Source organism: Salvia hispanica, chromosome 3 (assembly GCF_029641045.1).
Source record: "Salvia hispanica isolate PSC_SH4W2 chromosome 3, Shi_PSC_v1, whole genome shotgun sequence".
In the NCBI taxonomy this organism is placed as follows: Eukaryota; Viridiplantae; Streptophyta; class Magnoliopsida; order Lamiales; family Lamiaceae; genus Salvia; species Salvia hispanica.
Genome location: NC_142694.1, coordinates 9379780 through 9395870, shown reverse-complemented (window position 1 = coordinate 9395870; position 16091 = coordinate 9379780). Strand labels below are relative to the sequence as shown.

The 16091-nt window shown below is 35.1% G+C and overlaps 1 protein-coding gene across 1 annotated transcript; it reads right to left on the bottom strand.

Moving 5' to 3' along the window:
* Positions 1-3410: 3410 nt before the first annotated feature.
* Positions 3411-16058, bottom strand: LOC148930131 (ATP-dependent RNA helicase DEAH13-like). The gene is made up of 4 exons (XM_089066365.1): positions 16053-16058; positions 14815-15763; positions 4248-4573; positions 3411-3635 (listed from the first exon to the last, which is right to left on the bottom strand). The coding sequence occupies exons 1-4, from the start codon at positions 16056-16058 to the stop codon at positions 3411-3413; spliced, it is 1506 nt and encodes a 501-aa protein (XP_088922491.1).
* Positions 16059-16091: the final 33 nt, after the last annotated feature.

Here is a 16091-nt window from a genome sequence, read left to right as displayed (position 1 = left end):
TACAGTTCTACTTATTAGAATCTTATCACATCTCTAATAGAATATAAAAAGGTGTAAATTTACAGTAAAATAATACTACTACTACTAATAATAATATAGTCCGGATTTAATCCAGTATTCCCTCCGTTCTCTCATAGTTGAGTCATTTTTTTATTTTGAGAAGTTCCTTCATAGTTGAGTTATTTCTATATATAGTAACTTTTTTCTCTTTCTTACTTTACTCTCTCTTACTTTATTCTCTCTACTTATTTACTTTTTACTTTATTCTCTCTACCTTTTTCTCTTTCTTACTTTTTTATCTATTTATTTAACATACTCAACATTTCTTTCTTAAACTCCGTGTCAAAAAGTTTCGCCTCAACTATGAGGGAACGGAGGGAGTACAATTTAACGGAATTCACCGTGTGTACACGAAAATCAGAGGAGCAACTAATAAAATTATGGGTTGACTAGAGCATCTGCGGCGGTCGTCCTTGCCGACGGACGCCGTCCGTGCTAGCTGCAAGACGACTAATGTATGCCGTTACGCGATGTCTGTCCGTGCCTACGGCAGGGCGGTGCTCTTAAATAAGAACACGTCCGTGCCGCTGAGTAGGCTTACGTGGCGGCACGCGATTGGCCAACGGCATAGCCGTTGGCAATTATTTTTTTAATTTTTTTTTGAAATTAATTAAAAAAATTATTTTTAAATAAAAATAATAATTCCCACTTCCTAATAAATTATACTATCGGTTTTCTACACACTTTTAATTTATTTTTCAATTTTTTCTCCAAAATTCACATTTTCATCTATAAATACCCCTACTTCAACACAAAAAATTTTCCACCACACTACACAATTCTCATCTATTCTCTCATCTAAATTCTTTCATCCAAAGAAGATTGAGGGCAGAGGAGTAGTCTTCCACGGGGGTATTTGTTAGCCTTTAATTATGTAATTTTTATTTTTTTCGATTTTACTTATGTAATTTTTATTTTTTTCAATTTTAATTATGTAATTTTTATTTTTTAGGATTTAATTATGTAATTTTTATATTTTAATGTATTTTTATATTGTAGAAATGTTTTTAGTAATTGAAGTATTTAAGTTGAATAATAGAATAGTGAGACCCTTGAGCTTGTCCTTGCGGAAGAGCATGAATGTGGGTGTTGTGCTCTTGCCTAAGAACAGTGGGTAAAAGTGGGTCCGAGCCCACCTCCGTGCTCTTAAATAAGAGCATGGATGGAGATGCTCTTATAAAATCATGAAGTTTGGTCAAATCTGATTTGTTTCGCACCTTTCAAAAGTTGATTGATAAATCACGAAGTTTCAAAAATTGCTCAATTGTCCAATGATAACCTTTTTGGAGGCAAATTCATAGATGTATGCTTAAATTCATTGCTAAATTGGTGCACATATGTAAAATTGACGTTATCAGTGAATAGTGGCGTAAATGTGTATTAATGTGATTACGTAAAGGATTAAATGGCATGATTTGAGCTTAAGAAACTGAAAATAATAGCATAAATTTAATCAAATGGGATAATTGAAATTTTTTGAAACTTTTGTTATTCATCTTTTATATAATACGATGAATAAGTGCATTTCTAGCAATCAAAAACCATATATTTTATAATCCTAATAAATTATCGATTCCTATTCTAAAACCTTCTCATTTAACCATCTTCCAAGAACTTTTCATTTTTCCCATTTTCCATAAAAACCAAACAAACTTTCACTTTCTCCAGATTTAAAACCTCCATAATATCAATATTATATGCTTGTTAACAAGTTTAGAACTTATAAAATTTCGGTACATATCCTCATACGTTTATTAAATGTCTAAATTTATAGATTGAATTCTATATGGCATTGGTCTTCCATCACAAAAGAAATAACTAACTGCATTGATTAGTGAATATGGTAGGAGAAGGGCCAATTTGTGTGTTCTTCTATAAATGAATATAAATTTTGATGAGTGTTCTTTTGTTTTTTTTTTATTACTATAATTAAACGATTTTTTTGATAAATATTCTTTATAGAATACAATGTTGACTGAATAAAAGTAATTTCTAGTATAATCGCGTAAGATTTTAAAGAACATTAAAATAGTGATTTAAAGCTGCAGTTGAAAGTATAAAAGAACATGAAGCGTATGAATGGTGGCAATAATTAATAATTTTTTTATGGATTGATCTTCACTCACTAAAGAAAAGGCTTATATTAAAATAATTTTTAAGAGTATTGTTTTTTCTAAAGCACCTCTTTTGCACGTGTATAGAGAATTTTGCTTCTTTCTAAATTGCATATTTTATGGTATCATGCTACTTAATTAACATTGAAACATGGTATTTTATAGTATCATGCAACTTAATTAACATTGATTGTTATAAACTAAACTCAACATTAGGAAACTAAGAGACTAAAGAGATGAAAAGCACCAACATTAGGAAACTAAGAGACTAAAGAGATGAAAAGATTATAAGTTGCACAAATTTCTGGATTAAATTTAAATGGATCTTAGAAAATATGAATAGTAGCAATATCGTATGCTTATTATAAAATTTGAAAGAAGCCATATTTATCTTAGCCTGAAAATTCTACAACTATTCATTGGTTTCTAAGTCTATGTTAGACTCTATTTTCTAAAGCCCCAAACACAGAAACCTTTTGAATCATGAGAACATTGAACCTAGCAAAATATAAATATGCAGATAACTTATTGCGCTTACCAAAGAAGTTTTGCGGCATTATAAATATCAGTTCCATTATTTGATTGAATTGTGAATTAGTACTAATTTGTTATATGTCTATTATTTTTTCTCAAAGAGAATTAGGTGAGAAGAGTCGGGATGAAGAGAAAAAGGAAATCATGTAAACATATTCCAAGAAAATCGTTTTAGCAGTTAAAGCACGAGCAAATTAAACTGAGAGCAGAGATCATTACTCTATAAAATTTATTGGTTAAAAATGTAATTGGAATTATGTTCTCGTTTATGTTGTTTGGATTGATTGTTTGTGCCGCATTGCTGCTTTGGAGTTGCTGCTCTTCACTATATAGGCTTTTGAAAATTGCACGATTGACTAGAAATTAACCAAACTTGATGATTTTTAAAACAATTTGCCCTACTTGAAAACAGAAAGTAAAAATTGGAATAACAAAAACAGTATATTTAAAATTTAAATCCTCTTAAGTTTTTGTTTTTTTTTTGGTCAAATAAATGTGGATGGAGGAACTAAAACCCTAAAAAGAATTTGAAAGGCTAAGCTCAATTATAGTTATGACTTAAAAAAATAAACCATATGAAAACAATGCAATAGTATACATAACTCGGTAATCCAAACAAAATTTAGTATTAACCTCAACAAAACATTGCAAATTCAAATATAAAGTAGAGAACAAGATAAGAATTCTTAGGCCATATCAGCTTTAGCAGCTTGGCCCTGAGACGATCGGTTCTTCTGGCAGCAATAAGGGCAACGTTTTGGCCGTGGTGCATCGCGACGAACTGTAGTGGCATAACCAATGTGTTGATCGGTTACCACCACCGTGAGGATTCATAGCAACACTACGAACCTTGCGCCATGAGCTCTTCTTTACTCCGGCATTTCTAGCCTTCAACACTGGCTTCTCAGTTCTCCCATCTCCGGCAACCTACCCAACCTTGGCACGACAGCCACTCGAGATCATCTTCTTTGCTCCTGAAAGATTAACAGCCTTCTCAGTGAAGTGGATTTTGATCCAAGCACCAATAGAAGATCACACAATGCAAGCAAATGAGCAATACCAACATAGCATATCAGCTTTATGGTAAATAAATAGTAGTATAAAACATGAAAAAAAAAGCTAGTTGTTATCGAATACTCCCTCTGTCCCCTATTAGGACTCACTCTTTGACCGGGCACGGGTTTTAAGAAATGTAAAGAAAAGTTGGTTGAAAAAGTTAGTGGAATGTGGGACCCATTTTTTTATATTGATTTTATAATAAAATGTGAGTGAATTGAGTTAGTGGAATGTGGGACCTACTTACTATTTATGGTAAAAATGAAGTGTGACTCTTAATTGGGGACGGACCGAAATAGAAAAGTGTGACTCTTAATGGGGGACGGAGGGAGTTTAAGTTAAAAATATGAACTGCTCATCCCAAACAGAGGTTAGGGGGCTTAAACAGTTCATTTTCAAGCATTTTCAAGCTAACCAAACAACCCCTAAGTACTTATAAGTAACACCATAAATAATAAGCTAATATTCAACTACAAATAATACCTCTATTTTCAATTTCTTGACCTTTTTCTTCAACCTTTGCTTGGGATCTCCCAAAGCTTGCTTGTGCATCTCCTCCCAGAGTTCCTCGAACCGGTTGAAAAATCCTTCTTGAAACCAATCTTGGATTTCTGGGAAGAGAAATTTAGGATTTTCCTTCCACATCTTTCCTAGTTTAGCACGAGTGTCGATTACTCTACCTTTCTTGTTTAACTTACTCAACAGATTGCCAATGCGTTTCAGCCCACACGCCCCTGGCTTCAGCACGGTTGCAGGGGAGGCTGCCATGAATTTCTGGACAGCTTTCAGGCACGGCAGGATTTGGCCTTCTAGCAGCGAATAGGCAAACACAGCGACTTGTTAGGTTTGGTATACTGAAAAGCATGTTTCAAGCAAGTTTCGCGCGAATAGAATCTTGCTTGTATACGTAAAACTCTACAATCCACTTTTAACCCGATTCAGCATTATTCGAGCAGTCTCGCACGAATAGAATCACTATTATTATTACATTGTGTTTGCTTGTGAATTTATAAGATGTTTTACAAACATTTAAATGCATAAGAAGTAAACAAAGTCTAAGTCTTTTGCTTAGTGGACCAGTTGTGGGCGTCGTCCACTTTAAGGTAACACGGTCAGATCTATGCAATGCTTTGCAAAAGAAAAAGAAGAATTTCACAACCTAGATAGGCTTTGGCTACCTATCGTGAAAGGTTGCAATGTCAGTCCGCATATTTCTAAGCCTTACTGAAATAAGATGACATTGGTGTGGTATAGCACTGAACGGATCTAACAGCAAGACGTGTCTTTATGATATCTACTGAAAGACTAGGTCTTGATAAAATACTATTTCTTAATCTACATATGTTAGCATTGAGCATACGGTATTGATTATGCACTACTTTGACTTATCAAATGGTGCGGGTTTTTCGCAACCCAATAATCCTGATATATTGAGTAGTGGTGATTAATATCTAGCGGTGCTAGGATTGCTATTATGTTGAATCGTGCGCGAGGTGAGTCTCGTTTGATAATGTCCTCAAGAGGAGCTCGAAAAAGGTTTTATTATTCGGAAAACTGGCCAGTTGGAGTTTTATTACTCTATGAATAATAAATAAATGTTTCTTGCTAAGTCCACTCTTGGAATTAATAAGATGTTAATTAATTAAGTCCATAGCAGACATTAATTAATTAATGGTCATTTATATCTTAAGCGCGGGAAATAAATAATAAACAACGGAAACCCGGATTACTTGTAATTTCGGATTTGGATGGGGAGAGTTCAATATTACTTCTGTAGTGGCTGCTCGTAATATTCCAATATAAGCTTGTATTAAATTGTGGGTTCAATTTAATTAGTAAAAAGCTAATTGGGGTAGCCCATATCCAAAACCTTCCACAGATCCCTGTCTGGGCCCATAAGGAACTTAATATAAATAGGAGAATAAAGGAGACAGAACGATTACAATTTTATTTCTTGTAATTTTTGAAATTTTCGAAAATCTCCAGCTGAGGAGAATTTCGAATTCTACTCCTATTCCCAAAAGGATTTCTTCTGTCTTCTTTATTCGAGTCCTAGTATTTTGATAAGATCAGCCCACCCTGATATCGAGATACAGTTCGTGAACCAGACAGAAGATCTGTGGTCTAGTATTGAAGATCATTACGTGGAGAAGGCGCGAGCAATCGCCGATTCTTTAGAGAATCAAATCGGTAACTCTAAACCGTAGAAATCATGTTTAGGATTTATTTTCTATGAGCATGAATTATTTGCGTTCTAGCATGCAATTATCTGTTTAACATGTGAATTGATTAATCGCATAATCGGTCAAATAGATCCGTATCTGATTTATTTGTTTTATACAAGTCTTCCGCTGTGCAAGGGGCACCAAACCCCAACAATTGGTATCAGAGCCAATTTTTGGCTCTGATTATATGGATTAATTTCATGTTATGTGAATTGCATGATCTTATGTTTTTTCGTTGCTTGTTATATTTTTATAATATGCATAGTTCGAAACCCTAGAACAAGAAGATGTGGCGTTTTATAATGCGACGGGAATTTGAATGTTTCAAATTTAATTGCGCATTTTTTGATTTCTCATGTGCGATGATTATTTAGATTCATAATCTTGTAATTCGTTACATTCTTTTAACAATTTGATATTGTAATCATTGTTTTCTTGTAATGATTACATGGAATTCATCTTATATTAAAAATTGGAATGTGAGAATCACGCCATGAAGGCTACTCGCGTTGTATCACGGGGCAAATTTCGTTTGCGGAACACCAGCGTAGTACAGACGGACGGCAACGTGGAGGCTAGGTGTCTTCGAGCAGCAGTGCTGGCGAGGCACGGGCTGCCGGAATTTGCGATGGCGGCGGCTGTCTTTGATGGCTGTTCATGGTCCAGAATTCGGCTGGGCTTGTTGCGGTGAGAACGTCGCTGATGCAGCGACTACACCGAGGCAGAGCCAGCAGCCGTGGCAAGGACGACGCAGCAGCGCTGGAGATGGAGCAGCAGTGACAGCAGCTCCAGAGGAGCGACGTTGACGCAGCAGCGTCAGAGACGTCAGGCTCGGCGAGCTCGCGAGACAAGTGTGGGAGCCCAGCAGCGGCTGCGGTTCAGTGGGAGTACAATGACGCAAGATTAGGGTTTCCCTATGCGTGATGTCGTTTTGTCTCGTCTCACGACTTCGCTTTCCATATTTTGATTAGGATTTTCAAATCCTTGGATTCAATTTCGGAAATAAATCAAGATTAAATTTAGAAATAAGATTGGAATATATCTTTTGTGGATTTTATATATTATATGTGATTTGATTTTATATTAAATCATGGATTAATTATAGATTTTATCCTTATTTTATGGATTTGTGGGGATTTAATTCCTAGACGAAAATCCTAGTTAAATTTGGATAATGACAATCTAATATTTATCTATATCCTATGGATTAATGTGGATTTATCCCTAGACAAATCCTAGTTGGATTTAGATAATGACTATATTATTTTATTCTTATCTTATGAGTTTATATGAATTTATTCATAGATAAATTCTAGATGGATTTGGATAGTGATAATATAATATTTTATTTTTATCTTATAGATTTATATGGATTTGTTCCTAGATAAATCTTGGATAGATTTGAATAATTATAATATAATATTATATTATTCTATGGATTTACATGGATTTATTCCAAGATAAATCCTAGATGAATTAGGATAAATATTTATATTAATTTATTTTATCCCATGGATTTCAATAGATTTAATTTTATTGAGACAAATCTTAGATGGATTAAAATAAGTATTAATCCAAGTTATCCTTATCTTTTGGATTTATATCCTAGATAGATTAGGATAAAGATGATATATAAGAAATCCTTAATTAGTTGGATTTAGATAAATTTATTTATCTAAGAAATCCTAAGTAATGTTTGATATATTCTAGATGTCTATTCTAAATAGAATTAAGATTTGTACAAATCTTTATTGATTGGATTTTATTTTTATCTTATGGATTATGATAGAAGTGTTTCTATCTAGTAATATCCTAGTACGATTTAAATAATGATAATCCTAGATCAACGTTATTTTGAATTGTAGGATTTGATTTTATCGAAATAAAATCTTGAATAATCCTAAATGGATTTAGATAGTTAACTCTATCTTTATAAATCCTAAATAAATTTGGATAATTATTATCCAAGATAAAACTTAATTATTTAATTGATTCTCCCTTGACTAGATTAAATAATTGTTGATAATTATTATGTGTGTTTAAATGTCATGCATTAAATGGATTTATCTGTTTATTTGGTGTTTATCTATTTTAAGTGGATTATCTGCTTTATCTGCTTATGTGATAATTATGCAAAAACCATACAAAATATCTAAGTGATGATTACAACAAGTGCGTTGTATACGGTCTCCATCGGTTGGTCTGCCAAATTTTGTGAAGCTGATTTTCTAATATTATCGCCACCTACAGAGTAGGGACGATAATCCTACGAAAACAGCAAGTTCATAAGGGCGAACTTCTCACATAATAAATAGAATGAACTAGAAAGTGGTTCCCAATATTATTGCCACCTGCAGAGTGGGGACAATAATCCTAAGGAACTGCGAGTTTCAGGGTTCAATCAGAATTTATGAGATAGCTTGGTTTTGTTGACAGCACATGAACATTGTTATGGGAGTGTGTTGTAGAAATAAAATTCTGTAATGCTAAATCTGATGGTCGTGCTTAGGCAGCATTAGACGTATCAACCTCCAGAGGAGGAAGCAATTGATGCGTCGGTGTTGTGACCAGTAAAATTGTCAAAATTTTAATGCGTATTAACCTCCAGAGGAGGATACAATTTATTAATTTTGCTGTTGTAAGATACATAATTGTTTTGTGGTTATTTGTGATTATGTATTGAACATGAGTATGTGATAATAAGTTTATTTGCCAAATCTTCATTTTGTCATTTAATATTTGTCTGCGATCCTTAAAGAAAGAAAACTCGAATGCCTAAATTATGTAGACCGGAAACGAAAACGGATAAGATTCTCATCGCTGAAAGCTTGGAGTTTATACTCAATGATTCATGTCCTCCATTTCCTCGACATAATTCCACGAAGAATGTTCGAGAATGCATTATGCATGTACTTGACAAGCTCCTTGAGGAATAAGGTCAAGCTATTTTCCTTTAAGTAGCTCGACAAGTCTTGGTTAATGACGATGAAAGATGGATATCAATAGAATCTGTCAAGATGATTCGATTGGAATATCCTAGAGTGACAGAATGTTTTGAGGATCTTTTGATCACTCAAATAGTTTCTGACACAAGTCATCGCCTAAAGTAATAAGAAATGACTACAAGAAGGTTTAACTAAAAAGTTGAAAATCTTTAGAATAATAGTCGTTATATTACTGTTAGAGGAAAGTAACATGATAGATGACAAATTCATAAAGGCTGCATTTTTCTTAAGTCCTAGTTCATTTGAACAAAAGACTAGATATGGAAATGGGAGAGCCTGAATTGTCATCAAAGTTTGTTTAAAGCGAGAAAAGATGCTTTGTGAGTTGGATTGACCTATTTTATGGAAGGACAATGACTTACATGACAATGCAACTTCTAAGTAAGAGATCTTGATCCAGTTAGGTTTTTGTTGCAGTGGGAGCTATTAATGCTCAACTATTGTTTTATGGTTGATGCTTAAGGCATCATAGTATTAAAATAATATAAGTGCGACAAGGTTGAGTATTCAACAACACATCAACTTCTTAATGATTGAATGATAAAGTATTTATGGCTCTTAGCCTTAAGGCCAAGAAAATACTTAGAAATTGTTCGAACTGATCTAGATTATCAAGATTTTAACAATTTGTTTGTTAAATAGCTTGAAAGTCGAGAATATCTGTTTGATGCACTATGAGTTAGAATCGTTTGATTCAGAACACTTATAGAAATGCAACATAGAAAGACTAGCGAGTATTAATGGTTTACACCATAAGAAGACGAGCAAAGGGTTATGATCAGTAGTGGGAGTCTAATCTCCGTTAATGAATCCAAGCATTCATCTAATGAATGGGATAGTTATGTAAGAAGGAATCGTAGTCTTTCTAAGACAAGTTTGATTGTGTGATGAGTTGTACTCATTAAAATCTTATCATTGGTGGGATAAACATTAAAGAAACTACCTACATCAGTACCTTCTACAAAACACGAGTTGTGGACTAGAGCGTCTCTAGTTTAGCACATCTCAAGGTGTAATGTGTTGGAACATATATACTAAAAAGCATTTTTTGAGTTTTTGAATTTGATAAATTGCTTGTATATTGTAAACACTCTTCATTTAATGAGAATAATAAATATTTTCTTCACACTGTGTATTTTACTTTAATGGGTATTGACCGTATTTAATTATATATTAAATTATATAATTAAAACGCCGGAAAGTAAAATCAGTCTAAGTCTTCTACATTGAAGGTTGGGTTGTGGAACAGGTCATCACAGTAGGTGGCCCAACCGGTACCTTGTAGAAGTAAAACTTTTTCACAACCTAGATAGGCTTTGGCTACCTATCGTGAAAGGTTGCAGTGTCCATCCGAAAGTCGTCTTTACCTTGAGAATGACTAGTGACACTGGTGTGGTATAGCATTGAATGGATCTAAAGTATAGACACGTCTTTGTTGCTATCTACTGTAAGACGATGTCTTGGAGATTTAATATTTCCTAATCTTTGTAATAATATAGGACACACGTTATTTAATCATACGCTGCTTTGACTTATCAATAGGTGCGGGTTTTTCGTAACCCAATATTCCTGATATCTTGGGTAGTAGTAATTAATAACTAGAATGGTGTCAGTTTTATTATTACATTGAATCGTGTGCCTGCGCGGTTTGACTATATCCCCAAGAGGTGTTCGAGAGAAGTTCTATTATTCGGAAACCCGGCCGGTTTGGATTTAATCCAAGAATAAATAGAAAAGGAAAAGTATATTTTTAATATACATCTCGTACTAGACAAACTCTTGGAAATAAAGATATTAATTAATTTAAAGTCTATAGCAGACTACAAATTAATTAATGGATATAGAAAGTCTTAGACACGGGAAATAATATATTAAAGAGGTTAACCCGGATTGCTTGTAATCACGGATTGGATGGGCGGTCAATATTTCTTCTATAGTGGCACAAGAAATATTCCATTGGCCTTATATTAAATTATGGGTTATAATTTAATTAGTAAAGAAGGTCCAATTGGGGAGGCCCAATCCAAGCCCCATAGATCCCTAACCTAGCCCATCATAAACTCTATAAATAAGAATGTAAGGAGGAGACACACATGTTATCACAAACCCTAGCCTCCACACTTGGCTTTCTTGTCTTCTCCTTCAAGATTCTTATAATTTCTAAGAGATTCCTCCCACAAGGAATTTAGATCTATAGAGTTAAGGGTCATAGGTTAGAAGATCTTTGGTCTTGCATTCACAATCAAGCTTCAAGATCTACATGTGGAGAAGTAGCAAGCCACTTCGATTCTTTGGAGAATCATTGTTGTAAGTATTCAACAACATAATTTAAATTAAATTATGTGATTAATTGCGCAATTATATGTCTCTACATGTTCAAGCATGAAATTGAATCGACCCACATAATCACCTAAATAGATTCTTATGTGGATTTATTTGTTTTGCATTTTCCCCTGCGATTATCCCCAACATAATGTTGTTCCAACACGTGTTGGAAAAGTGTCCAAGGAATTGGAGTTGAGTACTGAGGCATGTTTTAAGGTTTGTCCCAAATGATGTAAGGTTATTAGTTCTGTAATCTTCAAAGATAGAATTCTTGTATGAAGATCAAGAGAGGAACTACAAACCTAACAACATGATAACTCTCAAGATAAAGAGAGAGATATCGGACTTTCCATTACCAAAGAATTATACCATTGGAAACTTTTGCACTAATAAAATCAACTTCAGGACCTATGATTGTGAGAACCAGGTCGTAGTGGGAGCGTTCTTAGGAACACAACAAGTTCATGGGTCTAAGAGTGTCGTAAGACTCAGTCTTAGATTAACTTAAACATAATCCCTTTAACTACAATGTAGTATTGGTTAATTTGGATAATCATCTTTGAGAAGGTGATAGATTCCATATTACAATATAAGATAGACAACATGTTTTACAAGACTTGCAATACTACCTACAGGCTGTGTCAGTCAGTGGGAGCAAGTATCTTTACAAGTGTAAATATGGATCTCAAATGGCTAGACAATGACAATGGGTTATGCCCAAAGAGAATTATCTTCTCGCTATCGTTGTGCCAGGATTTATTCGATCATATTGTCTATTAGAACTTACATAAATTAGAATGTATGTATTATGATTGTCAAGACAGACTTCTATAAATAGAAGTCTTAAGGAAATCATCTACTAGAACATTCTAAAGGGATATGTGATTAAGGGCAAGAAATGCATGATTGGAAGCTTATATAGACCTTCGTGGTCTTAGGCAAGCATCTAAATCAGAGTATATGTGTTTTATCAAAATTGTCAAATATTTGTAATTTAACTTGTGTCCTTAACAGTGCTGTAAAGCACAAGGAAGTTGAAAGTGTATTACGTATGGTATTATTGGTACTGTACGATGATGAAATCTACAAAAGTTGCAAACAACTAAGATTGGCATCTGGCGTAGGAAACTGGTTGTCTACCCAGTTTAAGATAAATGATCTAAGAGAAACTAATTACATTCTTAGTATCTAAGTCCTTTTAAGATGCTAGAAAGAATGTTGAGATTCTCTTAGGAATCCTATATCTACACATTGCTTGGAACATTTAAGCATTAGAAATTCCATGAAAAGGTTTATACCTCTCAAGATGGAATTGTCTTGTCTCTAGTCAAGTGTCGTTTGACGCTTAGTGAGATCAAGAAATATGAGACTAGTTTCAAAGATAGTTGTCTCATGTATGCTATAATGTGTACTAAGTTTGATATTAGTTGTGCTTATGCATAGCAAGTATATATATATTAACCATGGCAAAGGATTTTGATTGAGGTAATGAATATACCCTAATGCTTGAGAAAGACTAGTAACTATATTCTAGGTTACCAGTCATTCATGTAATGTCCTTGGGTTACACTGTCTTAGTTTTATGACTAATCAGTGATCGAGTAAGTCATCCTCTGAATATGTGTTTACCTCAGGAATATCTTCCTAATAGCTTTAATCGTAAGTTTGAGTACGCCAACGAGTATTATTTTTTTGATTACTCTAGTAAAGGCTAACTCAAGGGACACACGAGTTTATTAAGCTAAGCAATCACATATGAGGATGAAATTAATTAAAGATCAAGTACGCAGCAAAGACATTATGGTGAAAAAGATATAATCAGAGAACAACCAAGCAGATTCTTCTTTCACCTTGTGAAATGAATGGTAGTTCGATATATCTAGCATCAATACCTGCTTTGTGTATAAGTGGGAGAGTTTTCGGCAGTGGGTATACTCGAAAGCATGTTTTGAGTATAAGTGGGAGATTGTTAGGTTTGGTATACTGAAAAGCATGTTTCGAGCAAGTTTCGCGCGAATAGAATCTTGCTTGTATACGTAAAACTCTACAATCCACTTTTAACTCGATTCAGTATTATTCGAGCAGTCTCGCACGAATAGAATCACTATTATTATTACATTGTGTTTGCTTGTGCATTTATAAGATGTTTTACAAACATTTAAATGCATAAAAAGTAAACAAAGTCTAAGTCTTTTGCTTAGTAGACCGGTTGTGGGCGTCGTCCACTTTAAGGTAACACGGTCAGATCTATACAATGCTTTGCAAAAGAAAAAGAAGAATTTCACAACCTAGATAGGCTTTGGCTACCTATCGTGAAAGGTTGCAATGTCAGTCCGCATATTTCTAAGCCTTACTGAAATAAGATGACATTGGTGTGGTATAGCACTGAACGGATCTAACAGCAAGACGTGTCTTTATGCTATCTACTGAAAGACTAGGTCTTGATAAAATACTATTTCTTAATCTACATATGTTAGCATTGAGCATACGGTATTGATTATGCACTACTTTGACTTATCAAATGGTGCGGGTTTTTCGCAACCCAATAATCCTGATATATTGGATAGTGGTGATTAATATCTAGCGGTGCTAGGATTGCTATTATGTTGAATCGTGCGCGAGGTGAGTCTCGTTTGATAATATCCTCAAGAGGAGCTCGAAAAAGGTTTTATTATTCGGAAAACTGGCCAGTTGGAGTTTTATTACTCTATGAATAATAAATAAATGTTTCTTGCTAAGTCCACTCTTGGAATTAATAAGATGTTAATTAATTAAGTCCATAGCAGACATTAATTAATTAATGGTCATTTATATCTTAAGCGCGGGAAATAAATAATAAACAACGGAAACCCGGATTACTTGTAATTTCGGATTTGGATGGGGAGAGTTCAATATTACTTCTGTAGTGGCTGCTCGTAATATTCTAATATAAGCTTGTATTAAATTGTGGGTTCAATTTAATTAGTAAAAAGCTAATTGGGGGAGCCCATATCCAAAACCTTCCACAGATCCCTGTCTGGGCCCATAAGGAACTTAATATAAATAGGAGAATAAAGGAGACAGAACGATCACAATTTTATTTCTTGTAATTTTTTAAATTTTCAAAAATCTCCAGCTGAGGAGAATTTCGAATTCTACTCCTATTCCTAAAAGGATTTCTTCTGTCTTCTTTATTCGAGTCCTAGTATTTTGATAAGATCAGCCCACCCTGATATCGAGATACAGTTCGTGAACCAGACAGAAGATCTGTGGTCTAGTATTGAAGATCATTACGTGGAGAAGGCGCGAGCAATCGCCGATTCTTTGGAGAATCAAATCGGTAACTCTAAACCGTAGAAATCATGTTTAGGATTTATTTTCTATGAGCATGAATTATTTGCGTTCTAGCATGCAATTATCTGTTTAACATGTGAATTGATTAATCGCATAATCGGTCAAATAGATCCGTATCTGGTTTATTTGTTTTGTACAAGTCTTCCGTTGTGCAAGGGGCACCAAACCCCAACACGACTCTCGTGGAATCATCTTTGATAGGCAGGCCGTGCAGAGGAAGCGGCCAGAGATGTGGGCCGAATGTCGGCTCCACCCATGACATGACTTGATCAGCTGTAGCGTCGTAATAAGGCTTTGGCTCTGAGAGCGGCGCAGAGAAACTACATGATACCCGAGCGAATTCAGGAAGCCAATTCGGTTTCACGCTAGTGGCTCCATGAATGTATGGCCTCTTAATGTGCAATAACTCGCTGTATACGAGAAATTCGGGTGCAGACCTAGAGATGGACGACCACCGGTGAAGAAAGACGGTTTCTTTCAGCATACATGCTTGGTATCTGACTGCATTCGTGTTTCGGTCTCCCTCTGCCAAAAGTGAAGCTCCTTTGATGCGCTTCGCAACCCTATCAGCCCAGCCGGAACAGATAGCCTGCCCCAATATCTCCTCCTTGTTTAGCTGAAGAGGATGCTTATCCGAGGAAACCATCCAAGCAGACTCTACATCCTCGATAGTTCCGTGCGCCCAGGAGAAGTCCTGCTGTGAATCATGCGAGGCGAAGACTAGTTTCACAAGCTGCTTTCTCAGCTTGGAAATTTCTTCCATGGTCTTGTAGTGTAGAGCATTCTCATCACAAAACTCTGACTGGTTTTCGGAAAGATCAAAGCTTTGAAGCGCAAACGCAACAGTTAGAGCATCGCTAGTAGGGTTGGCGAATTTTTCACGAGAAGCTTTGGCGATTTGTTTCTGTTGCTTTTTCCTCGATTTTTCTTCTTTCTCTGAAGCTTTCTTGCTTGCTTTAGAATCAGCTTCCTCAGCATGGCTTTTACCGTCTGCGTTGTTTCCATTGTCTTCAAAATGCCAAAGGAAAGGATTTGTCAAGCTTAAAGCCGCCACTGCTGCAACTGCATAGGCCAAAACGAGATTTGCTCGGTGAAGTTCCAGGTTCTTTCCCTAGTTTTACGTATGTAATTTGGAGTGTATCCAACTGATCAGGAAGAGATTCCCGACCCAGCTGAGTCGTTGGTACGACAACCGAGACCTGGCTTCAAACAAGTTTCCTCAACCCACTTTTACTGATTAGTATAATGGAGGTAAGGGTCGAATCCCAAGAGGATGAACACGTTTTGATAACTGCGATGACTTTCCTGGGTGTTTTGGTTAGCTACCACGCTTGGGTTGAGATTTTACCTAGGCGAGAAATAAAGGTGGTACTCTACTGACTAATAGGCGTAAAAATAACAGGCATGTGGTGGTGTTCGTGAAAATAGGGGACAAGGTG